Source organism: Cygnus olor, chromosome 6 (genome assembly GCF_009769625.2).
Source record: "Cygnus olor isolate bCygOlo1 chromosome 6, bCygOlo1.pri.v2, whole genome shotgun sequence".
Lineage (NCBI taxonomy): Eukaryota > Metazoa > Chordata > Aves > Anseriformes > Anatidae > Cygnus > Cygnus olor.
The window spans coordinates 11,741,570-11,767,938 of NC_049174.1; the positions used below are offsets into that span (position 1 = coordinate 11,741,570).

A 26,369-nucleotide genomic window follows, 5' to 3' on the forward strand; every position below is an offset into this window, starting at 1 on the left:
CTTCCGCAGCCTGGCCCTGCGGGGGGCTCCCTGCTGCCCTGACCCGCCGCCGGACTGCTAGCTGTAGGTTCTGCGTAATAAGAAGGCAAGAGCTAAGTTCAAGCCACAAAACGCATTTTATTAGATACGAAGGAACATTTAGATGAAACAAGGCAGGTGGTGTGAAACAGGTTCCGCCCCCCTTCCAGCTTTTTACAGGTGAATTCTGGTTAAACGGGGAACAGAGACAGAGAACAGCAGGGCAACTTCGTCTCACAAGCCCCTGCTGCGTGAAGAAGTCAGTAAAACTCAGCCCAACAAACGCCTCAAAGCATGCCCGCTCCAGCTTTAACTTTCTGATTTCAACTTCGAGTAACAAGAGTGCCTTAACACTATGTTTAAGAGAAATAGCAAATACTATTTAAAAATATAACAGTTTTGGAAGGTAGCTGACAGAGTTGGACTGAATTTTCAAATGAAATTAGAAGCAAGTCAGACAAATGATCTTGCCTGTCCAGTTATAAATCAGTGTTTACAGTGATAGCAGCAGGGATTTGTATTTCACCATGTGGAAATGAGAAAAATCTGCTGCTGTTGTAATTAAAAAAAAAAAAAAGATTACTGTACTAGGGTACTGCAACCATGAAGTACATCTTCACACTGTTTACTGGGAATCAATATTAAACTAAAACCAAAAGGTCTTCAATTTTCAAAGCCACAGCTATATAAAAACTAGACAATGAAGGTATTCTGAGCTCTTCTAGATAGGAAAATCATTCTTCCATAGCTGTTTAATGAAGAAAATGTGTTGCATTCCAGCATGACAATTAGTCTGTAGAATAAGCAATTGATTTGGTTTTAATGCCATACGTATTCAACATAATAAAACTGGGGCCCAGCAGCACAAATATCCTTCTGGATTTGCATAGAGCAGTTAAGTAAAAAACAAAACAAAAGTGTTGTAACTACTTCAGAATGATCACTGATATTCCTAAGCAGCTAAAAAAAAACCTTCAAACCAAGGTGCTGCTGCTGCAAGGTAGCTTATGCATCAAGTAAACACAGAGCTGGGACAGTATCCTGGGGACTGTGTCTGTAGAGACTGATTGCTCTGATGCTCTCAGGGGTCCTTGCTACCTTATTGTTTTTTCCTGGTGAGGTTAAATATAACTACATGCTTCCCACAAAACTATTTTCTACTAACTCCTCACAACAGTATTCTCATATCTGCATTTCTATAGAAATTGAGATCTGATCACAAACAAAAAAATCCTGGTCCTACAGCAGCATTGCTCAGCTTCTTACTGTGTTATGAAGGCAAGGGAGAGAACAAAAGCTAGGTACAAGGAGAGCATCACAACTCTGCACAAACTGATACAGAACTAATATGGACAACCAACTCATCATCTCTTTCCTGGCTGATCAACAATTGATGAGAGTTGGTAGAAAGGAAAAAAACACTGCTGTGTCAGTTTATGGCTTTCCATGAGTAGCATTTGACTTGTCTCCACAGCTGTGAAATGAGTCAGCTTAAAAGGAAGAGATCCCAGACCAGCCAAACCTCCGTAGTGAGCCAAAGGGACACAGTGAATGCCCCTCTACATCCTTTCTGTGCAAGGCAGCCATGCAGGAGCAGCCCAGGCCCCGCACCTGCCGTGTTCTTCTCCCAGGACACTTGTTTTTTTCCTCTAATGTTAGGCAGGAGTTCCTCTGTTGAATCACTCAGCCCTGGATTTCTTTACCAAGTCTCTTGGTCTGCACACGTATCTCATTTCTGCTCAGATATCCACCATGTCCATCAGAGTAGACAGGTGGAGCTCAGAAGCAACCTCACCCTCCCTGTTAGCTCTGAGGAGCCTTTGCAAGTGTTTCAGTCTGTCCGACAGTATGGGGCTTAGGTTGTCCTCCAACAGCTCACATCCTGCTTGACTTCCAGCCTGGACAGAAAGAAGAGAGAGATGAGACTGAGGAAGTTGCATTATCTAGAACCAACGAGGGACTTCTCAGCTTACTAACTGTTCTGCCACTCGAGAACAATCACAGAGGTCAGCCCCCCCCAATTCCCAAAAGATGTATGATAAAAATAGCACGTTTTGCTACTTCTAGACCCAGCTTTCCTATAACTGAGTGAAGCTGACTCGCAACAGTGATTCTCTAAGTTAAATATCACTTGTGGCACTATACTGTTACAGCTGCCAGCAGCAGACAGGAGTTCATCACGCATGTTAACAGTATTTCAGGTCTACAGAAAATATTCCCCTCCCTGGAATTACTAAAGTTATCCCTCCTTATTTTCAAGGTACAATTTCTCAATTCTTCATTTCCCAAGTGTATCCAACACCGCACAGTAAGGTTATTCCCACTAATGGTTTGCAATTACAGCAGGTTTGATGCCTGCACAGTACTCTTTGCAGCTACAGTTAAGTTTTCAGCACCATTCTTTCTTACCCCTTGAACAGGTGGCATGGAACTCTTGATCAACGGACCAGTGATAGCTGGGGTGGAGACCAGGGACTGGGGAAGGTAGAGAGGAAGACCCACGAAGTCTCCAAGGGGCTCTGTGTCCTCAGTTAGACATTGGTGTAACTGTTCTTCAAACCTGGAGAGAAAGATCAAGAGCACCAGTCACACTGCCACCTGGCTTTGCTCTTGTAACCAGTAGGTAAAATAAGTGTTGGGGGTTCAGAGGTGTCTGCAAGAAGGATCTGATGTTAGCAGTCATTTCATTCAACCATACCCCAGGGTATGGTTGGCCCTTTTGGCTGCCAGGCTGCATTGTTAACTCTCATTCACCTTGCTGTCAACCAAAACTCCCAGATCCCTTTCTGCAGGGCTACAAGGAAAAGGTTGTTGCTCTGATAACTCACCTTCTGCTTTCCATTTTTTCCTGTTGCAACTGGCTTAACAGACGCTCTGGGAGAAGATCCTTGGCCAAGGTTGTGTCTGTGAGTGCATCTGCACTGGGAATGCTCCTTCCTTGACTCAAGAGCATGCTCATGCCAGCGTCATTTTGTTCTGGCATCATGGAGATGCTACGGGGTTTCTTAAAAGAGACAGTAGATTTTATCCTTGACCTGAGATAGGGAGGGGAACAAAAACAAAACCACAGAAATTGGTAAGAGTTTTTTTTCCCTACTAGCATAGAAATATCTGGGAGTAAAAAGCAGAGACATAGACCCTCGTACCATAGTCTAACAAACTACCACCACCAAGTGGGACTTGAGAAGAGCAAATCTGACTGGGATTTACTTCAAAGAAAGGTATCCATCCAAAATTTGCTACACAAAAGAGCAACAGATGAGCTTCTGAGACAGAAGAGAGACTGGCTTTACTCTGAACAGTGCTAGAGAATTGAGCTAGACTCCTGAGAGCTCTCAAATCCATTAATACCACACAGACATATAGCTCTAAGGAAGCCTCCCCCTTCAACCCTGCATTTTCCATTAGCAGTGAGACTTTCCTAATGTCATCCCTGGAGTCGAGCACAAAGCCTTCTTTTGAACTTAAAATGCTGCAAAATTAATATGCAATTGCCAAAGAGTAAGTCTGCGAATCATCTCACAGGTAATTCATCTAACAGCTCCAAGGTGCAACAATGTAAAGAAGCGGGCACTATTAAGCAAATGGTATGCTAATGATTTACCCCCAAGGTCTTCACCCACCTCACACTGTTTTTACTCCGTGCTTTGTCTACCTAGTGGACAAATCTAATTCAAGGTAGTATTTACTTTGGCAAAACTTCTCCATTTATAGCACTTTGAGCACTCCTCCCAGCAACCCATTTCCTTGAGAGCTGAGAAACCCTAAATAAACGAAACCTACTTACAACCCAGTTTCTGCACAAATACCCTTCAAGGAGATGTACAAAAGCACGTTCTAAGAGAACGTCACATACTGGTTCATGACATCACGATAGCAGTATATGACTGTGACAAGAGGCCCTGAGCAACCTCCTCAGAATTCACCGAGCAGCTCTGGTGGCTTAGTGGACTGCTGAATGCTATTCGGGCAGAGTCAGCAGCCATCTTACCTCTCATGGCCCTGCCGGATCTCCTCCTGCGTGCGCAGTCTGGCTTGTTCCCACGCGTAAGGGATAGTGAAGTTCTGTAAATGCTCCTTGAAGAAGTACACCCGAATCTGTCCATCTTCACTTACTGCTTCTGTGAATAAACACAAACCCAGCATTTATTATCAGTACAGATTTTCTCCTCAAAAGAAAAGCTTCAGTATTAAAAAGCCATTATGAGGGAAAATAGTGTGTTCCCTTTCAAGTAGTTTTTTGTTGTACTCAGCATATTAAAAAAAGGGTTGTCCTGAGCTATTTTACTGCTCAATATACCACATTACTGAGGAAGAGCATAAAATGTTCTTTTACCTTCATTTTAAACATTCTAGTGCATCTAAGCACAGTGTTCAGCAAGTTCAGTAACCATTCCAAAGGAGACTCTCTATAATTAAGCCTAACAAAGCATGGAAAAAAGTCCACACACTTTTAAATTGAAAGTAAACAGAATTAAAAGACAAACTTCATTAATCCATGGAAGTGTTCATTAAGAGTGGCAGTCTGCCATCTCAGATGACCTGAGCTGATGTGGCTTGTCAAGTACCAATTCTTTGTCTGTGGTTGAATCTAAATACCCTCTGCTCCCCCTGGGAGAAGACTGAAAGACTGACTGTATTTCTCCACACGGAGAGAAGCGTGCTAAACACAAGCTCAAGTCATCATCAACAATAAGTATACACTAAATTGCAGAAAGACATGCAGTAAGCACATTGTCATTCTGCAACACGAAAAAAAGATCAAGACCAGAGCTCCATCCCTGCTACATTGATGCTCACTCACTCCTATGCATGAATGCACCAGTGCCAAGTTATTAAACACTTATGCAAGAAGTGTCATCCTTGCTGTAGAAGGACATATGATACCTGGTGCAACAGGCAATTTTGGGGGTTTCCAGTCTCTCAGCTTATGATCAATGCAGACTGCCAGGATAGCATCCCAAGGGATCTCATCAACAGAAGGCCCATCAGAGCTCCCCAATGTCCTGTTTTTCCACTTCTGATACGTTTTGCTCAGCAGATTCTCCACTTGAGACTGGATCAGTGGTTGAGTATGCGAAGAATTAGCGATCTGAGATACATACTGAAAAATCATGTGGCAAACAGGACGCCAAGGAGCTACAGGAAACGAACAAACAAAAAACAAGTGGATTGTGAGACTTTGTGACATAGCCAGACCGCACATATAAGAAGTTGATAGCTCAACACAGTGCAGACACATCTAAGAGAAATGATGTGTGCATGTTGCAGCAAAGAGGATGCCGCAACGTGAAGTACGTACCACCTAATGGAGGCAGATCTAGGTAGGGGATCTGGAAGGACAGCACAGCCTTTTTCAGCCAAGCTAGGTGATCAGGCATGTTCCAGTGCAGGTGGGGTAACAGCTTGTTACCCCCACGCTCTGAAAACTCAGTAACAGGCCAAGACAAGTCACAAAGATGCTCTGAGGACGCTGCATCTGAAAGAAACTGCAGCACACTGTTGTACAGCTCTATGATGGCCCCGGGTTCCTGAGATGGCAGGCCAGCTAAACGTCTCTCCTTCCAGTCAAGGTAGAAGCGCTTGCCAAATTCACCATCAATCCCATCCTCAATGTACTCCTGAAGGGTCTGACTGCAGATCTTAAGGGAGTTAGGGCACTGGGAAACCAACCAGCCCACAGCTGCAGCAATCTACGACACACAAAACACGAGTGATTGGAAACCCCACTTCACAGTGATCAAGACACTAAAGGATTCAATCCCACAACCTTGTGTTTGATGTAACAGAATTTAAGATTCTATGCAGCAAAATACAAATATATTATCTATCGACATTCTCATATTTGCAGTAATTGTTCTCCAACTAGGTGGTCTCAAATTAAATTCACATGCAGTGTCCTCAGAAGCAGACAGGAAGAGGCAGTTCACATAAGGTGCCGTTTTGCCATGAAATTCTCTGCTCCAGAACACTGGGGATGTCAAAAATTTATCTGGGGTCAAGAAAAGATTTGGCAGATTAACAAAAATTATCTCACAGGGACTAAACCCAGAGAAGACATGCGTGATCCTAGCAGTCCATAAGCCACAGAGGTGCCAGCTGCAAGGGTTTGCGGGGGAGCAGCACTCTGTGCTTGTCTTGTTCCTTGCATTTTCTTTCCCTACAGACCTTCCTCAGCCACTGTGATCAAGGAATACAGTGGCTGGAGCTGCTGTCATGTCAGTGTGACGCAGCTCAGCTGTTCTCGAACATTAACCTCACTCACCTCTCCAACCCACCCTGCTATGTCTCTCACGCACGATACTTAGAAGTGTAAAATATTTTCATTTTGCATCATGGATTTTTGATTTGTCTCCAGGCCACTATTCACAAGCACACAGCAAACTGAAGGACAAGAAAAGGTTGACGGCTGTCAGAGAGAGCAATGTACAATCCTTCCTCATGAGGCATCCCTCATTCCCATCCACTGAAAACAGGGTAATACTGGGTGACTTCACAGCAGCCAAAATTGCTACACAGCATCATTTGTATTTTAGGAGTGGGAGCTTCAAGATAAAAAAAGGCTTGCCCACCACTAGCACTCTTCTGTTATGCAGCAGCTGTAGCCCTACCTTATAGTCAAAGGCAGGGCAGACAAGAATGGATTTATGTAAACTACGTATTTTGGACTCAGTACAGTTTCAGTATTAGACACAAGAAACATCTTCTGTCAATGCCAATCTTCAGCAAATACCAATCTCTAGCCAGTTAAAGGAGCACAGTCCTTAACTTTAACAGAAAAAAAATAACACAGTACATGAGACTGTTGCAATTTAAGCTACTGAGAATGTAACAATCATTCCTTCCAAGGCATTAGTAATTAAGGTTAACGATAAACCAATTGAGTATGTTTTCATGTTCCAATCCACTGTTCTTACCCTTTTCGTGCCTTGTAAGTCATTGATAGAACCTGATAACTCAACAATGATGTAGTCTGAAATAAGCTGGGCTGAAATCAAGTCCTGCAGCATTAAACCTTAAAAATAAAGAAACAAAAAAGAACAAAAAAATCACACATACACAGAGAAAGAACAAAATATTTATCTTCTACTCTGACCCAGTTGCACACACTGTATACATTCCCAGCATGTTTTCCTTCTCCATCCTTCCCCTAGACCCTCAAGATCAAATACTGTGTGCAAAGAACAACTGGAAGCCAAAGAAGAGTTCATCACTTTCGTAACGATCAACTGTTAAAGTCTTTGGATTTCTACCAAAGCTTTGAAAATGCCTTGTACTTCACCATCTCTCTGTTTGCTAGGCTCTGTATTTGAGACTGCACTAGCCACAAAAGTTCTACTTCGGGCATGCATAAACATTCACATTATTTCTATGTCTTACAAAAACAATAACGTACCTTCTTCAACTTCTTTCTCTATGGCCTCCTCTTCCTCAGTGGGGACTACAACCACCAAAGGAACTATTGGGTGGAAAGGTTTGACCTGAAGCAACTGTTTCAACTGCAGCAAGGCTGAAAGCCAATAAACATCTTCTTCTGCAACATCTTCACTCCTTACTCTAGGGGGCAGGAGAAGAATGAGTCCACTGGTTCCAAGTAAGTCTTTTTGCACGTTCGCTGCATCAAGCTCAGAGTCAGAGAGCACACCATGTACCACCTATACAAGTAACAAAGATGACAACAGTAAAGTAGCTAAACAAAGCAGTTTTCTGAAATTTACCGAAAACTGCAGTTCACTATTATTAGCATTCAACTTCGATATTCATTACCAGTAGTTCTACAAATCTTCAGACAATGAATTGTAAGAAAGAGATGTCTTCAATAGATGCATGTGAACACAGAAGTGTACTTCAGCACCTTATGTACCTGATTTGGCATTGGAAATTGAGAGGATTGAGGTTCTACTACTAAACTGTATTTAGGCAGGTATTACTTGATTGATTGGAAACAAGGAAAAATACACACTTTTCTCCAGACCTTTTCAACAACCCTACCCCTCCCAGTATTATCTCTCTCTATCTGACAGGACACAGTGTGAGAAGCCCCCACACAACATCCACTGGAAAAGAGCACACCCCCTTTTACAGCCTGTCAGGTATCACAAAATTGCTCTCACTTACCTTAACACACACACTGACTTTAATGCTTCTGCTCCCTTGCATGCCAGGAGAATTAAATAATGTCAGTGTTTGAATTCTACCTTCTGCACATGAAGCGTTTTTCTTCCAGCTTTTGTCTCCAATAAACTTGGTCTTAAACCAATCCACCAATACTCTAGTAAACAAGAAAGTGGTTTTGTTTGTTTTTTAAATGGCATTTTAAAGTATTTAGCAACAACACATCTCAGGTACCAGAATCCATTACAACCCTCATAATGCCTGGATTTTGCTAAGCGTCTATCAGCTGTCCTTAAATTCTCCATAATATTACCTAGCTAAAGGTTTTCTGTTTTCAATATGAGCAAATGCTACTCAATGAACAACAGCAGAAGACAATACAGACCACTGCCAAAATTCTAGCTGTATCTTTCAAGTGCTCTGGAGAAAAAAAGAATACAGAGGTTTGATATGGTAGAGTAAAAGCATACATCAAGGGCTGCATACTACTATTCTTCCATTCCACTGCCACGCTTGAGAAAGGGACTCAGAAAATAACCTCTTCTGCTTACCTGTTGAGATCATCCTCTGCATATTCATCATTTGGCAAAACCAATAGCACTTTCCAAAATATCTGTTCTTGTTGAAATGGTATATGCTCAGTGATTAATGAAGTGAGATCCAGGGGAGTCCAAGCTAAATCACTTAAAGAGAGACAGAAGCTGGTTAAAAAAAAAAAAAAAAAAAAGAAAAAAAGACCCCCTAGAGCTGCATCCCCCTCCTGGAGAATGTTCTTCTTGCCTCGAACAACTTACAATACTGCAACTGGTTACTGTCTAATTCAAAAAGGTCTGAAGTTGGGTTTCATCCTTTAGCTTTGTTGCCCATATATTTCACCACACCCCAGATTCCTTCCTTCCCCAGCTCTCCTTCAGGAATTGCAGCTGCCAAGTCTGTTAACTGAGCCTTACTTTGGGGACTGTGGGGACAATACACATATCACTTCACCTCCACACTGCTTAAATACACACCTCCAATGAACACACAGGGCACGAGAGTGCATGACAAGCCATGAAAACCAAGTCTCCTGCTGCACATTTAAAACCTAGATCAATCCCTTTGTGCCACAACCCAGACTGATAACCACTTATATAATCATCTCTCCCTATACCCCTCCCATCCCACCTGGGGGCAAAATAAAATACATCAGATCCTCCAAGTTACACCCATGGCATTAGGATCAGACAGCCAACGCTTCCAGGGACTGACCATCCAGTTCCCTTACCTAGAAAATACTTACAGAAGCAAGGCTGCAATTGGCTATTTGAGTATGATCTGCCACTCTGAGATGACACCTTCAAGATCTCTGGCATTTCTCTTATAGTTTTCTTAAAAAGAAAACAAGGATCAAACACTAACATACCTTAACAATTGCTGGTAGAAGTGACGAACTCTGATTTCATGCACTGTCTTGTTTCTCAGCCAATTCAGCCTGGAAACAAAAGATCCTTTGCTGTGATTCTTTGGGTAACTATAGCTAAAGATAATGCTTTATACAGAACACTAAGACCTGAGAATTACTGCAGACGCCTTAGAAAGTTGCAGTTAATAGAAGAATGATTTCTTTGGGTTTTCAGTCTTTCATGGCATTTGTGCAGAAAGGGTCTTTTGGGGAAGGTACTTAAAAACAAGTTGTATTGCAAAAACATTAGCTTTCACAATGGAAGAAGAGAACTTACTTTCCGAAAATCAGACTGTCACCTGCTCTCATAAGTATCCTTACCTCGTGCAAGAGATTCCCAGCTTTCCTCCATTCCCCAGGTTTACAAGTCTCCTGCACAAGTTCTCCATGGCTATAGGCCACTCAGCACTGGGGGACAGAGCTTTCAGTTTATTTTTTGGATCTGTGCAACAGGGAGCAGCTGGAAATGCCCTCATTTGACGTTTCAGCTTTGTTCGAGCTGCCACTGCCTCCCTCCACCTTCAGAAAAGAATAAATAAAGGTCCCATTAATGAACTGCAGTCCATCACGGTTTTCATCTTTGCTCTTCAAACTGGATCAGGCTCTCAGAAACACCTCACAAGTCACGGTCTGCCAAGGGGAGAAGGTGAGGTGGTGCTTGTGGGTTGTACAGCAGGCTCAGGCTGTTGCACACACAGCTGCAAACTCACAGCTCGGGCACTGGATGAGACCTGTTCACCATACATGTTCAGCATCCAAAAGGGTCAGCCTTATTTCTAGCTAGAATGAAGCTGAAAACTCCTATGAAGCTTATTACCTGACTCTGATGAGACATGTTCCACTCCCTACGTAAGGCTGAGCAACATTAGAGGCTGGTAACAAAAACCTAAGCCTACCCTTCTACCGAAGCCAACCAGACATCAAAAACTATCTCAAAAAGAACATAGCCAGACAGGTGCAGTTTAAACCCTATTAACCACTCCCTGCCAGGACTCCTGAATAAAACAGTTGTATCAGAGGATGGCCACTCACCGTTGCAAATATTTGCAGAAACACTGGAGCTCCTGCAGGGTTTCCTTTGCAATCTGGAAAATCTCATCCTCCAGGAAGTGGTCCATGACATGACCACAGACTTCTTCTGAACACCGGGCAATACGGGCTTGCCGGTCTCTTTCTAAGGCACATCTAATTCAAAATGAAACAAAATCGAGACCTCTAGTGAGGTGAATGCCAGAGCAAGTACTAAAACAACTAGCTGTGGCACAAACAAGGGAAACCACCAGCACAACTACCAAAGAGGAGGGATTTTGCTTGTACTCTATGGCCCTTCTAAATAAGGCCTGTAACCAAACCAGAAGTCATTCAAGATTTCACACTGATCACAGACTTCCAAAGAAAGTTCTGCAGCTGAGCTGTAAGGGAGGCAGAATAAGAGTAAGCATACAGGGCAGCCTTGTCCAAGAGAAAGCCTCTATCACCTCCACCTGGGAGGACTGCTACTGAAATGGCAAACTGGCAATACGCTGCATGGTCAAGTACACTTCCCCTCTCTTTCAAGCAGTTTATGGAAGATGAGCTCGGAGAAGGCCAAGCAAGGAGCTCAGCACTCCCTTTTATTCTTACCCTTTAGAAAGCACCTACAGCAAAGTATAGCGTATGGGACGTTGTACTTACTTCAACTCATTGGCTGAAGCTTCTTGAACAGTCTCGTTTATTACTTCTTCCATTAACTCCATACCCACCAACTGACTCAACTGCTTTATTAACTGTTCTCTTTCCTGCCTTTGCCTAGAAGGACAGAGAAGAGATTTACACAGGTAGCAACTGGCAAGCCTGCCCCTTTGCTACAGGGGCACTACATGCAGACACACAGTTAACTCACCTAAAATTGAGCTCCCCCTAGCTGGTTTCTCTCTCTAAAAATTAAAAACTGGCTTGCGTGGAGCCAAGTCTCATTAATACAGGTAAGATTTGGGTTCTTTCTTTCTTACCTAATAAGCCACAGACAAGTAGCAATCTCAGTAGCATACTCACTGTGCACAGCAGGGCCAGAATGCATCTCCCTCTCTGGAAGCTCAGGGTGAATAAAAATTCCTAAACATTCCAACCCATGATTTTAACAGTGGCTCTGTGAGGCTAACAAACACTAACTAGCAGATTACCTCAGAACAGAGAAGGGACAGCCTAAGTGATCCCAGGGCAGTTCAACATGAGACAAACTGAGCGGTATTGACAGCTGATAAAGACAAAGAGCCTGGCCACATGGCACGAGGCCTCAGGTTGGCACTCACGGAGCCTAAGAATGGATACAGCCCACCCTGCCCCACAGCAAAAGCAGCAGCTCACCTCTCTTCCTCCACTCTGCGCCTTTCCTCCTTAACACGCTCCCTTTCTGCGCTGAGCGTGCTTCCAACCACTTGTCGGAGAACTTCCTCCATCACTTCAGCCACCAGTTCCTCCACAGTGGCCTCCGAGGTACTGTGTGGAAACAGCAATTCTCTTTTCAATGCCAGGAAGTCACAAGTGGGAGCCTCATGGAGAAGGCACCACACACCTGTGCTTTTCTTAAGCACACCCTTGCTCTGCTGTGCTGGGCGGACCTCAGCCTACGGCCAAGTGCCTGCCTCACCATTGCTCATTCCCCTCCCCACAGCAGGACACAGGAGAAAAAGAACACCACCAAGAAAACTGGTGGATAAAGACAGCTTAATGAGGAAGGGGAAAAAAGAAAAGAAAAGAAAACACACTCAAGCATACTCATCGCCTCCCACAGGCTCAGTACCCAGCTACCCTCCAAACAACTACCACCTTGGAAGAAAAAAAATAAAACAACCCACCTTCTTCTTCCTCTACCCCAGTTTTATTGCTGAGCATGATGCTAGGCAGTAGGGACTAACCCTCTGGTCACCTCCAGTTGGCTGTCCTGGCTCTGTCCCCTCCGAGGCTCCTGCCCACCCCCAGCCCAGCCTGATCCTTGGATCAGTAGCACACAGACAGCCTTGGTGCTGCGCAAGCACTGCTCAGCAGCAGCCAAAACTCTGGTGCTTTATCAATGCTGTTTTCGTCACAAACCCAAAACACAGCACTATATGGGCTGCTGTGAAAAGAATTAGTTCCATCCCAGCCAGACAAGAACATCTGTAAATTCAGTATCTACCCTTGGCTAGCAAAAACACTTGCCATGTGCAGACCTCACGTTCCGTTAAGATCTAGATTTCTCACTTTAGGAGAAAATCTAAAATCCACACAAGGACGCTGATTTTAATTTAACATTACTAAGAATAATCAACAGAAAAAAGATTAAATCTTATTCATTTTCATATTTCTTTTCCCTAAATAAATAACCTAAAATCCAAAGAAAATAAGCCATACCAGAGTCTGGCAGCCAGTTTATTCCTTGCTCACAGCCTCTACCATGCTTAGCTCACCCCATTTCAGATATTTTTATTTTTTATTATTATTATTTCTAGCCAAGAACAGAAGTACACAAGTTTACTTAGATGGGTAAAAGCAGTGAACTTGTGCTAGTCCTTGCCAAGAAACCTCCAGCAAATCATTCTTTTTAAGCCAAATTCCATTTTGGCAACTCAGTTCTGGATTAACAAAGCTAATTCTCACATCAGCCTAGTGAATCAGGGGTCATAGGGAGCTAACCACCCCTGCTGGGACTGAGCAGCACAGACAGAATAGCATGTGTACATGTGTAAGCGATCTGGCATTTCCCCTCCCTGCAATTTTATTTAGAGGGAGACAAACACCCAAATGTCTTTCGGACAGACTGCAGCTACACATCCCACCACAGTGAAGGGCAGGTGCACGAGTGCAGCTTTCTGGGGACAGTGATGGCCAACAGCACAAAGTTCTCAGAGCAGCAGCTCCACCTGTGACAATTCAGGGCACTAACACCCACACCCACACCCCTTGTGCTGCCTTTCCTTGGACATAAGGAGAGACTGAAGTCAGTTTTTTGTAGGATTCGTCATTGTACATCAGTGCATCTGGGTTCTTGCAGAGTAGACAACTAAATAGGAAATTCCAGTTGCAGCTCTTGGATTTAAAGTCGCAGTGCCTCTCTAAGGACTGAAACAGTTCGCCCATCTATTATCAGGAAACATCACCCTACATCTTATTGTCTAAATGCTGGTACTTATTGCTAAAACTGTGAGTAACTTTACTAAAGCCTAATCTAGTGTGGGCAACCAACCACCAGGAGCAGGAGGCTGCAACAGAAACATACAGATGCTCCCTCCCACCAACATATCCAGGAGTCTAACAACTGCCTTGGAGAAGAAGCATTATTTTAAGCAGAGAAGCAGCCAGCTCTGGACTTACCGCTCTTATTCTCATTCAGGCACCTCCCCTCCCACAACACATTTGCTGCTGCAGTGATGTTAGAGTCATGAAAGAGGTTTACAGAGAGGTTTACAGTTAGCCTTTCATTAGGCTAAACTAGTGTGCAGGAGGGAGGTGGCAGACATCTGAAGAAAGGTCTGCTTTTCCCTTAAGTGTACCAAAAAGACTGTCTCCACTATAGACCTGGCCTTGTTCAGTTTTATGATCTTCACACATGGTGCTAAGGTAAACTGTAAACTTTGACGACAAGCTCCAGGAGTACCAGCAATAAATGTTCTTTACCAGATCGCTGCAGTCACGTAATCGGCTCCTGCTCTGCCAACTTCTCTGCACTCTCCTTTGAGAACATCATGCACAAGCCCGTCCACCACCTCAGCGATGTCCTACAACACAGCAGAGGAAACAATTGAAGCAAGTTGGAGCCGTGCTCAGGACAGCTGGTGTGCATGCATGAATTGGGAGTAAGGTCTTCCAGCCTTGTTTAAGTGACTATAACTGGCAACTGCATGACTTGTATTTCTACTTACAGACTAAACTAAGTTAATCAAGTACAACAGCCTGGAAATTCAAGGTTGAGTTTAAGAACCAGTTTAAGAACCATACAGTAACACCCCAGAGACAGAAGCAACTTTCTGTATTATATATAGACAAAGCAATTTAGGAAGTAGCTAGGATAAGTGAATTTCGAGAATAATTCTTATTTTTGTACTTCAGTTTCTTTTAGAGTTGCCACTGCTCTACAAGTACTAGCTGACAATTTCAGATGACCATTTCTAGTCTTTACTGAAAGGTAGACACATTAGGTAGAATACAGCAGCTCTACTCCACAAAGCAGTGCAACACTCCAGAACAGGTTCAGAATTAGTACATATCCTAACCTGTATGAGGGAGAAAAAAGGGGAACACCAAAAATACATGCGGTACAGTTTCAAGCTTGCATCTGAAATCACACAATACTTCTTTTCAGAATAGTTCAAGGAAAGATCTTAAAGTACCCACCACACTGAACCAGGCAGAGTCCCTTTTTGCATCTACATGATGTGAAGATTCTGGACAACTAAAATAACCTACCAATCTCAGCTGCTTTTCATTATATTTTACAGATTTTTCTCAAATACTCCATTATGATTTTTGATTTCCTTACTGTGTCTGTGTATACAGGCTGAGGCTTTGAAGAAAGAGGCTCAGGTTGTCCAGCAGACTGGGAAATTGCCTGCACAGGAGGTAGCATTGGCACAAGAGGACGAGGTAACAGTGAGGGCAGAAGATGAGCTTGAGGCTGGGCTCTTACTGCTGTAACATCTAAATCCACACCTTTGCTTTCCACTCTTCCTTCTTTAGCAGGTGAGTCAGCAGAGAAAAATAAAAATGGAAACCCATTCAGATACAAATAGAAGCTCAACTATTCTTTGCTGCTTGTTGTATTTCAAGCTAGGTTGTCTGACAAATCTCATCAGGTCATAAAACAAGCCCACAACGGAAGCCTGCTGCCTTGAAGATACATAATTATATTGTAGAAACCAATTTCTAGGTATGAATATTTTATAAAAATATTTTATAAAAATATTCATAAATACGACACGTTACCTCCAATATCAAGCATATACATTTCCAATAACAAAACAACTTGTTTTAAGACAAGTATGCCTAGCACCTATGCACATACTTCTTGAATAAACAAAAAATATTTGTATTTTCAGCACAGACAAAGCATAAATCCAGACACCTTGAAAGGGAAGACAATTGCATGCACAGGAGGAACAAACAGCATATAAAATCTGGAAGCTGAAAGGGGAAGTCGGCTATCTGAAATAGCCAAATATGTAGTTATTTCACCTACACTGGTAAAATTAAGCTTATTTCCATCGGAGCATTTTCTGTGTTTATTAATCATTTTTGTTTTTTTGTGTTTTTTTTTTTTTTTTAATTTTTACACACATGTAAGTACATTTAAATCAAAACACGCTTTCATTACACCCAAATTCCCATGCAATTTCAACCCAGATGAGCAAAGAACAACTTTGGCTTTGAACAACAAAACTACTCACAAAACAGACACAACAGCGTGTTCTTGAGCAGTACCTAAAAATGCACGTTTGGTCTTACCTGTTGCTTCTACACTGGACTTTTGGCTACTACTAGCTTGATCCACAGAGGTGCTTCCACCAGTATATTTGCTCTGTCCATTAAAGCTAGACACAGGCACGTGGTGAGGCACTGATGGTAATGGTCCGCCATTTACAACTTCCCCAACCGAGACAGTTAGCTTCCGGCTGACAAACAGTGATTTACGGGGCTTGGGTAATCCATCAGGCTCCAAAAAAGCTGAGCGATTCAGCTCTACATAAGCACTGGGGAAAAATAAGAAGCAGGAGTACATATTCAAAGTTCCAATAACCGAAGTATTTTCAACCATACAGCTTCGTATGTCAAAGTGAGACAGGTACAAGGCATTCAGGATTGTCCCGTGTAGCATGGACCTCAATTTTTGTCTGGAGACACAGCAAGGAAGGCAAGAGCACTGTTCTTATGGCTATTTGGCCAGGAGAGAGGACAAGTAGGGCTGATGTTCCTGGGCGCTCTTGTCAGCTGTTTGGGTTATTATCCTTTTAATGTACATGGTGGATACAAGTTATTTGCATACATTTTTCATCAGCTACATCCCAGGCGACAGATGTCAGGTCTAGCTACAGAAGTAATTATAAAAGACACAGTCCTCTTCCAAACTTGGTACCTCTAGTTTTACCAATTCATTATTTCCAAACTGAATATTAACAGGAAATAGAGTACTAAATGTCATGCAATTTGTTTTCACCTTCTCAAGCCTCCTGAGATTGCAAGACTGTGTAAGCGCACCTTACAATGCACGTATTTCCACAGCACATTCTTGCTTGCTAACTGCCAGCCTCCAGCATCCTCCTGAACTTTCACTGTTTTTTTTTCCTACGCTCTGTCACTCACCCTTCACTTATTCTTCTTTCACACTCCTTTTGTTTCTAAAAACTGGTTTGCACCATTCAGCTTCACCTTACCCTATATGAATCACCATAACACCAGTTTCTTGAGAAGCTGAACTGTATTCTCACTTCCTACAAAGCTGCAACTTACTACAATTCTATTGCAAGATAAGAACCTAAATAACTAAATTTCCTTCAGCTGGGTTATCCCTTTTCTAGGGAAGAAGTCTCTGGAGCTCAATGGAGAGCAAGATCATTATGCCTTTTTCCTTTATTTTCCTTTGTAAGAAATGTCTCTTTTTTCCATCACCTTCAAGAAGCCTGAAGGAATTGTGTCCTTGAAACCCCTCATCACCTTATAAAAAAAAAAAAAGATGCACAGGCCTGAAAAAAAAAAGCTATGGTAGTAAAACCATAGTACTTACAGGGATACGAATCCCATTTCTTGAGGGAGAAAAAATTAAAGAACTTTTCATAGTTATATCAATACATATAGAAGAGATTACTGAAGTTTGTGCTGATCACTATTCCAGTGCTTTACTTAAGTAGAGCTCAGCCTCTAACCTTTGCCTGTTGTTTTCTCCCTCTTTTTCTCATTGCAAACTTCAGGGGTAGCCCATTCACTTAACGCTTTGCTTGACATTGGTCTAACCCCAGTAGGCATCTTCAGACTGATGCTCTTTTCTTTATACTTACCCATCAGATACACTCAGGCCATAGTAACTTATAAAATGAGTTGCTTCTTCACAATCTTTGAAGAGCAGCATGCGAACCAGGTGATCCAATGGAAACAGAGTACATCTTTGGGTGCTTACAGTGTAGGCAATATTGAGAGATTTGAGAGCATCTTTACGAATCTGCGGGGGGTGAGGGGGATAAAAGCAAGAGTCACATAAACTGCTAAGTGCACTCTAAAAACGGAAATAATTTTTACAAGAAAGCAGCACTTTGTCATCAAACAGACACATAAGTAACTGTTTAGATTTAGCTTTAAGTGCTGTGCACTTTCTTTCCAGTTTCCACCGCTCTTCAGCGCTGCTCATTTTGAGCATATCCCTTTGCAACTCCTGTGCAAGAGAAAAAGCTTGCAAGGGCTTCTGAAAGCACAGGTTGATATTTTGTTTAAAAAAAAAGTCTCAGGCCCACTTCTTTGCTCCCGAAATTATTTTCAGGAAAATATATATTTATACACAGTCATGGAAAAAAAAAACTAAGAGCACTTGTCTTTAGTATTTGCCTTTTATAACCTAGAAGAAAACTTGATTTTTTAGAAACACTTAAGGTTCAAGAGTAAGACTATTTTTAATGTTAAATATTTACTGAGTTATTTGCTCTCTAAAATGATTTCCTCCTGAAAAACTGTTTTATAGGATAAAGCTTTTTTAAAATATCCATCTGCTTTTTCTTACCTGGTTGAAATAACAATGTAAGAGACAGGCATTCAGATAAGAAGCTGCCTGCACTAACTTGAAAAACCTCACAAAGTTGTTGCTGTTTAATGCAGCAAAAGCTTGAACTGCAAATCTAACTTCAGGAGAGTTTCTAACCTCTGGATGAAACTGCTGCACTTCCCTGTGGAGATAGAGACAGAGAAAAACCTTTTGAATCAATACAAACAACTGGATAGCAACCTGTAACAAAATGGAATTACAATCAGGAACTTCAAGTGAGACATGCAACTTTCAAGTGACAAGACCAAAATCAATGTCTGTGAGTAAATGCTGCAGCAAATTTAGCTCATCATATATCTTCTAAAGACACTTGCATAATCATCATGCTATGATTTAGGTACATCATTCCAGCTTCTAGGGAAGAAGGCAATTAGGAGGCTGACCAGAAAAGCAAAGTACAACACTGTCCACAAGATTTTTTTCACTTGATTCTACTAGAGATAAAGCAGTGAAGATTGTATAACCCTCTAGTAAGAAAGAAGGATCTCCTTGACTGAGAAAAATATTTAATTTTTACACTTGCTGTGCAGAAATTCTGGTGAGGTATTTAAAAAAACAGAAGTTTCTTCTTAAGAAAAGACACATTTTAATGACATATTACAAATTAAAGCAACATTACTACAGTACATCATAGCCTTTCTTTGGCAAAAGCAATTGCAACTAAGGTCTTTACTTCTATCACATTGTTGGGACTTAATTCTAATCTAATTTCTTCCCAGAGACAAGAGAGAAACTAAGTGATATCCATCATTCCCACCTGAGAATATCACCCTTGTTGAGATTCAGCAAAACATTATAACCTCTGAATTCCGCTTCACTCTTGCAGTAAATTCCCTTGTTAGCCAGGTCCTGATACATCTCCTTCAAGCTTTGCAGGCATTTTGTCATATTCTCGTTGTTGATTTTGGCATCAAAGGAAGACATAGGCTCTTCACACAAGTGGTGAGCACAATGGATGTGAAAACGAGCACATTTCTCAATCAGAGATACCATCAGTGGGTTACAGAGATGCTGCTGGGTTATATCCTAATCAGAACAATAAACAAAGCATTTATGTGCACTTCAAGCTAAAGCTACAAAGCATAGTCATCCTGTCCTACCTTTGGAAAACTCTGTGCTTTGAGTCAATTACTATTGGTTTTTGCTTCACTTTTTACAGTATCATGTGATCATTTACTTTCTATCAAACATCTCCATCTACTAGTGCTTACCTTTCTTATTCCTCGAGTTCTGTTCCAAACAAAGTCATACCATTCTCGGTAATTTCCTTCCCCTTGGTCCATAATGTTTGTCACTAAATAGTCCATGGTCATGCTCAACACTTCAGAGGGTCTCAATTCATGAGGCAAAGGCTCCTCCTGGTCTGCTGAAGACCTGCTATATTCCTTGATTGCTGCTGCATGATCTACCTGCAAGAGGCAGAGAAAAGAAATGAAAACCAAGAAGCCTTTTTTAAACAAAAAACACAAAATTAAAAAAAAATCAGGAGTGTAAAATTTCATCACATTCATGCCTTTACTTTAGCAAGGAGCAGACTATTAAAGCAGTTTTTCCATTGTTCACACTAACAACCCACGTAGGTTCTGCTATGATAGCAAATAAATTTTATTTTATGACAGAAGCTGACTTGGCAGTCCCTAACTCATCACCTTCAGAACTTGTACGCTGCTAACCACAACTACAGATCTAAATGCTTTTCTGGAATGAAATAGAAAAGGTTATCGCAGTACTTAAATAGCAAACATCCACCATCCCTTTTTTACAATGGGCAATTAGAAGACACCTTAGTGAGAGAGTCTACAAAATTCCCCACCAGAATTAACCCTGTAATCAACTAAATAACACTGACAGCTTTATATAAGGAGCAAATGAACAGATGTGCTGAGAAAAGCTGACAGCTTTATATAAGGAGCAAATGAACAGATGTGCTGAGAAAAGCAAACTCTTGCTTACAGAGGATTCATACCTTGTCAGATCCCAAAAGCAACTCAAAGGTACTGAGCTGGTTTCTCGTCTCCCTCATGTAACGCTCCTTTTCAGGACACATGTCAGGACAAGTGCCAATGACAGTTTTTGCTTTGCCAAGATCAGTCCTTTTTATTCGAGCTAAAAAAAAGTCACAAACTCAAATTGTAACGTTAAGCATCTCTCTTTTAGATTTCATGACAAGCTATTTTCTTAATGTGCTAACACACCCCAAAGTACAGCATCTGCCTAAGCTGAGGTCCATACACTGTCATCGATGGATGGACATCAAGAAGCAGGCTGCCAAGGCAAGGGTTCACTGAAAAGCTGGTATGAAGGGATCTCTGGAGGCTCCCAACCAGACTCCCCTGGAAGCAGGACCCTGGCATGGCTGGAAATACACGAGGATGGTCTTCCCCCATTCTGGGTCTGGTCCCAGGGCTGCACTGTTCATCTGGTAAAGCTTCTTATAGTGTCCCATCCAGGTATGGAGAGTTTTTGTTGAAAACATCAGACTCTAAACCTGATAACCGACGTTTTGTATCCCAAGAGCCCAACTTGTTTGTATCCTAAACTAACACCATCAATTTCACAATTCCATGTCAAGTGACAGAGCAATGTGTTTGTTGATGTTAAAAATAACACCGTAAATAAAAAAACTAGGATCAGCTTTGAAACAGCAAGAATAGGATGAAAGGGTTTACAACCCAGAACTATGATGCAAGAAGAGATTTCTTGAATTTCAGTTTTTTAATAGTTTGCTTTCAGAGAAACACTGTTAGACTTTGGTTAGCTTTCTCTGAAGAACCTGCAGTGGTGCACATCACCCTACACGGCCTCCCCTAGGGCCAAGGAAACCAAGGCCTGCATTTAGCAAGCCAGTCTCACACAATGATGCAGTTACATGGGGTGGCTTAGCTGATCTTGTCCCTGTTGATTTTCCTCCCATTATTAATAGGGATCATTTTGCCAGGACTCAAAATAGACCCCAAAGTACTCAAAAATTCCTTCAAAGATGAACAGTCTGCTATTCGCTATCCACAGGAAATACATGTGTGCAATAAGAAACAGATTTCTGTTGTATACATAAATTTCTTGTAGAACAACAACCCATTAAAATAGAAGACTATCTTTACAGACTGTTCCATGTTACCTAGCCTCATTTCAAAGCTATTACCATACCATTACAACAGCTTTGCAGACATCAAGCACTCATTTCTTCCCAGAAGAGAAGCTGATGTTAAACTCATGAACTCTTGTAATTAATAACAATACCTTGTCGCATTATTTTGTCCCTTTGGTCCAGAAGACGGTATCTTTCTTCAGATGTCTCAGCCACTAACCCAATCAGGTTACTGAGAGATGATAATGAAGTTCCCATGGCCTCTGAGTTCTGCCCTTCAGAACTAGAATCAAACAGATCTGCTTCAAACTGCAGCGCCTTTCGAAGACCAGGCTTCTTAGCTGGAGAGCTAAAAATAAGATTTTTTAAATCAATATTACACTATACATGCTCTGACCTTACCAGTACACTCTTCAAGGCACTGACATCTCTGTTTAGAATAGTATTTTAGTATTTACACAGGACAATGTATCAAGTAAACAGAGTATGCATCTATACCCATCACTCTAAGGCCCAGCAGTTGGCATTTCAAGCTAGGAATTAGCCTGCTGTTTGCTGTGAAAAAAAAAAGGGAACGCCTTCTATAGCAACAAGGATCATTAAAAGATTTTACAGGGCCTAGATATAAACATATTTCTATTCAAGGAACAGTCTTTCTTTTACAGCACATTATTAATTTTATAGTTGTATGACAATGCATACCAAATGACCACTGTCCAACTAGACACACCATTGAGGTACCACAGAAAAATCACAGAACTGCAGAATCAGCACCTCACACAAAGCAAAGACCTCCTGTAAAAAGCCTGTTCTTTTGAACTGCAAAAAGATAATGACCTAAACTCACCAGCTATTACAAAAAGGCAACTCATTACACAGAAACATTTGTCCACAAACAAAACCGTTCACCTCAGAAACCAATTTAATCGAGACCACTCAACACGGTCATCGACGCTTGGTCCTACTTGGGCTCTGCACTGTTTCTCTATTTCCTTATGCCTTGCTATTGCAGCTGTTACTCATGTTGTAACAAAGTACTCAAACGAAATACTCAGACAGAAGAAGTAAAAGGCCTGAAGAAGCAGAAGAGACATACCTTTTACCAGGCATGACAGCACTGGCAGAGGATCTTATTAAAGGCTTCCTAAGTGGGGAATGCTGGTAGTTTTGCTCTTCACTGCTTTGCCTTCCTTCATCTTCACCTGCTTTCTTCTCCTTGGATGAAAATTCTCTTTTCGCAGGGCCTGAAGTAACATGTAAACATGAAGGCAGGTACTCGGCAAATAATTGTAGCAACAGCTTTTTTTCCCCTCCTTGGTTGCAGTCAATAGTTAGTTCTGTTTTCTGATAATATTTTTAGTCACAGCTTCATGCAGGCACACAATGCTTACAAGAAACTTGCACTAGAAGCTGTACCAAGTCTACCGCTTGCTAGTCAGCTTCAGTGTTCTATAAAGAAAAAGCATTCTTAAATAAAACACTGCTCAGCGGTAACTGTAGTTACTCAGTAGATCATCAGTAAATGAAGTCTGGTCATAGTCTGAATCTGAATTCTTTTAGATTTGGGATATAATCCATAAGTCACAGCTCTTTACTAGGTATTCAATCCATTTCACCAACATAAACCACAGTTGTCAGAGCGCTTTCAGTGCTCCTGAAGCATTTTAATAATTATTTTCACATATCCAAGCTAAGACTAGGGTTGGCACGGCTTCCCAAGCGTTTAGTCTACACCTTGCAGAAACAGAGAACATCCTCTCCCACGAAGAAATTTTCAGCCATTTGGATTTCTTAAACTTTCTCAGACTAGTTATTTCAGAATATTTCCATTTACATTTCTATAGACTTTCTAATCCCAGAATAACATGACAAAGGCATCCTTATAGATGCTGGTTCCAGACGTTTATTCTCAGACAGCTCTACAGCTGTTCATTTTCTACAAAGGCAAGTTTCTGGGTTGGTCAAAGCTGTGGCAAACCATTCACTTGCTGACAGCTGAAACGTATCCCCAGGGCACAATCTCAGAACTACACACGCAGCGTTCATAAAATTAAAGAAAGGGAAGTGTCTAGCAATTCAAACATTCACCTAGAGGGGCAAATAGCCAGCATTCACATGTCATTTTGCCCTATTCACAAGAAGGGACTGGAATTCACATTTCCCATTTACAACTCAGTTCTCTGTAAGCCAGCCATGCACACTGTTCATTCTTTGTGGTTTAAGCAATATACAGTTGTTTATATGCAGAAAAGCAGTCCCAGCAAGACAGACACTCAATCCTGAGTACTTGGTAACTCAGTTCTCAGGACACTTTTCTGAAAGCTGGAAGCCCACATCTCAGTCCACGCTCTGGGCAGAGAGGCATTAGAAACTGCGCTTTCTTACATCCCTGAAAAACACCCTACTTCTACATAGGAGCACAAGGACAATGTTAACATCACTGTACTCCTCCTGTGTGGTTACATGAAAGATTTCTAAATTTGTTTTGCAAAATCACACACAAGCGCCTTCAACTCTTTCACATGGTTTCAAGCATCCAGATCCAGCATTTTGTCTAAAATATTTTGCTTGACCTGAGCCAACAGGAATTCAGGAAAGAAACGGTGCAATTTCCAACTATGACTTGCAGTTGCTTACTCAAAGCTTCCTCAGTACTAGAGGACAGTACTACAGATGCTGGAAATTCATGCAGCTCATAAAGCAACTCAGTAACTTCATATGAGAAAAACTCTGGGGGCTAAGATTGGCTCCCAGGAATGGTGGGAGACAGGGGAGGGCTATCTCAGCTGTCCAAAGGTCGAGAAGTTATTCTGGAAGCAATTACATGCTTTAAACCATTCTCACTCTCTCCCCTACGTATGCACTAATTGCCATTGCCAGAAACAGAACTAGCCAGGATGTCAAATAAAACACAGGACAACTATTTTTATGCTTCTCTAACAACTTGCAACACTCACAGAAGCTCTGGGCACCCAACAGTTTGCTAGGAGCCAGAGAAAACTGTAATACTTTTGGACCTCCAGCATTCCAACTCTGGAGATCATCTTGGTCGAGTCCTCAGTACATTAGAAAAGAACAGAGCAGATGCCACTATTTATCATCCAATTATCATATCTAGAAACAAGAGACTTACTTGTTTTCTTCTTTTGCCAGAATGTTACTATGTCTTTGTGCAACTCTTTTGCCTTTTTTTTGGCAAGGGCAGCAGAGGCCTGGAAGAAGACAGAGTGTGAAAGCCTATTAGCAAGACACCACCAAAATCTGCAGTGCAACTTCTGCCAGAAAAAAAGCATTTATGAACTCCCACAAAAGTCTGGGTGCCACATTTTAACCTGTTGCCCAAGACCTACAAGCAACTAGCAGGACCAGTCAGGCTTCCACAGAAAGAGTTGAGTGCTTTAGTAAGAGAAAGCATAGAGCACATGAGACTGAGGATGCCAACACAAGGGCAGCATTTCCAAAGAGCGGGTCACTCCGCAAAGACCACTGTGCCCTTGGTGCTGCCAAGACCAAGCAAGGACCCAGCAGCGTAACTTTAGGCTTGTGCGGCATGGGAATACAACTTGTAAACAGGGAAGATCCACTCGGTGTGTGTTTTAGCCCTGTGCGTGATACCCGTGGTACAACGCAACCTCGGTGTTAACTTCCAAATGAAGGGTGTGTAGCCTTATAAAACAGGGGTGCCCTTTACACCAGACCCCAGCACTTCATTTTCCACCTGTTCTCGCACTGGCAGCTCCCACTACTCACATGATCAAAGAAGTGCAGAATGGCCATTTTCTTATTGCGCCTGGTCATGACCCGGCGGACCTTCACAAACTGGCCGAAGTGCTTCTCCAGCACCGTCCTGTCGTTGAGGTAGTCGGGGACGTTTTTGCACTGGATGGCCGTGAGCTCGCCCGGCGACAGGCCTCCCAGGCTGTCCGTGCTCTCGCTGCCCCGCACCCTGCGCCCGGCGGTGACAGGAGGGGCGTCTGGAAAGACAGCGGGTGCCACACGTCGGGCAGGCAGCCCTCGGGAAGGCGGCGGCGGCCACCGGCCACCCGTGCCCTTACCTGCCCGAGGCGGCTCCCGGCCCTCCGCCACCGCAACCGGAGGCGGCGGCTCCTCGGCGGGGCCCCGCTCGGCCTCGGCGGGGTCTCCGCGGTCGCGGTGGCCGCGGCCCTGGCTGCGCAGCACCTCCTGCAGCGTGCGGCCGAACAGGGCCCCGCCGCGGGGGCGGCTCAGCAGCACCGCTCGCTTCTCCGGCGGCGCCGCCGCCGCCCGCCCGCCGCCCCCCGCCGCCGCCACCGCCGCCCGGCGCGGGGAGCGCTCCCGCTCCTCCTTCCGCTTCAGCCCCTTGGGCGCCGCGTCGCCCGCCTCCTCCGCCGCGCCGAAGAGCGGCCGCGGGCCCTTCTCCTCGGGGCGGCCGAGAGCGGCGGCGGCGGCGGCGGGGCGAGAGAAGGAGAAGCCGCCGCCCGCCGCCGGCTCGGGGCCCGCCGCCTCGGGGGCGAAGCCGAAGGGCTGCGAGAAGGTGAAGGCGGCGGGGGCGGCCGGGCCCTTCTCGGCCTCGGCGCCCGCCAGCGGCTTGAAGGCGGCGGCGGCGGCGCTGTCGGGAGCTTTAAAGCGGAACTCGGGCGCCGCGAAGGCTCCGCCGCCGCCGCCCGCCGCCGCCTCGCCCGGCGCCGGGAAGCTGCTCAGGTTGGTGGGCGGCTTGAAGCTGAAGCCCGCGTTGCTCCCCGCCGCCGGGAAGGCCGCCGGCTGGCCCAGCCCGAAGGGCGGCCCGAAGGCGGCGGGCGCGGGGCCGAAGGGGAGGCCGGCAGCGCCGCCGCCCCCCGGCCCGAACACGGCGGCCTGCCCGAAGCGCAGCGGCGGCGGTTGGAAGGCGGGCGGGCCGCGGAACGGGGGCCCCGCGCTCATGGCGGCCGCTGCCGGGCTTCCGCGCGGCGAGGCGGGGCCGCGCAGGC

The 26,369-nt window shown here is 43.6% G+C and overlaps 1 protein-coding gene across 4 annotated transcripts; it reads right to left on the reverse strand.

Annotated features, from left to right (window-relative positions):
• Positions 1-101: 101 nt before the first annotated feature.
• On the reverse strand, positions 102-26,322 carry LOC121072279 (minichromosome maintenance complex component 3 associated protein). 4 transcript variants are annotated; one of them, XM_040561755.1, is made up of 27 exons: positions 25,174-26,322; positions 24,557-24,635; positions 22,520-22,667; positions 21,576-21,772; positions 20,302-20,441; positions 19,547-19,744; positions 19,093-19,361; positions 18,294-18,456; positions 17,581-17,741; positions 16,034-16,278; positions 15,072-15,262; positions 14,210-14,310; positions 11,921-12,052; positions 11,249-11,362; positions 10,611-10,759; positions 9,896-10,097; positions 9,536-9,604; positions 8,685-8,816; positions 8,137-8,290; positions 7,415-7,673; positions 6,936-7,033; positions 5,321-5,711; positions 4,906-5,157; positions 4,010-4,139; positions 2,847-3,053; positions 2,428-2,578; positions 102-1,916 (listed from the first exon to the last, which is right to left on the reverse strand). In XM_040561755.1, the coding sequence occupies exons 1-27, from the start codon at positions 26,320-26,322 to the stop codon at positions 1,758-1,760; spliced, it is 5,640 nt and encodes a 1,879-aa protein (XP_040417689.1). In that variant the 3' UTR covers positions 102-1,757. The 4 variants fall into 4 exon arrangements, with proteins under 4 accessions (XP_040417689.1, XP_040417688.1, XP_040417691.1 ...); XM_040561754.1 differs by having other exon boundaries at positions 8,685-8,834; XM_040561757.1 differs by lacking the exons at positions 102-1,916; positions 2,428-2,578 and having other exon boundaries at positions 4,010-4,070; positions 5,060-5,157; positions 8,685-8,834.
• Positions 26,323-26,369: the final 47 nt, after the last annotated feature.

Coding starts and splice junctions, on each gene's coding strand:
- LOC121072279 (XM_040561754.1), bottom strand. CDS start 26,322: ATGAGCGCGGGGCCCCCGTTCCGCGGCCCGCCCGCCTTCCAACCGCCG. Junction 7,034..7,414: donor AGAGAAAGAAGTTGAAGAAG/GTACGTTATTGT, acceptor TTTATTTTTAAG/GTTTAATGCTGCAGGACTTG. Junction 5,712..6,935: donor ACTTACAAGGCACGAAAAGG/GTAAGAACAGTG, acceptor TGTGTGTCGTAG/ATTGCTGCAGCTGTGGGCTG.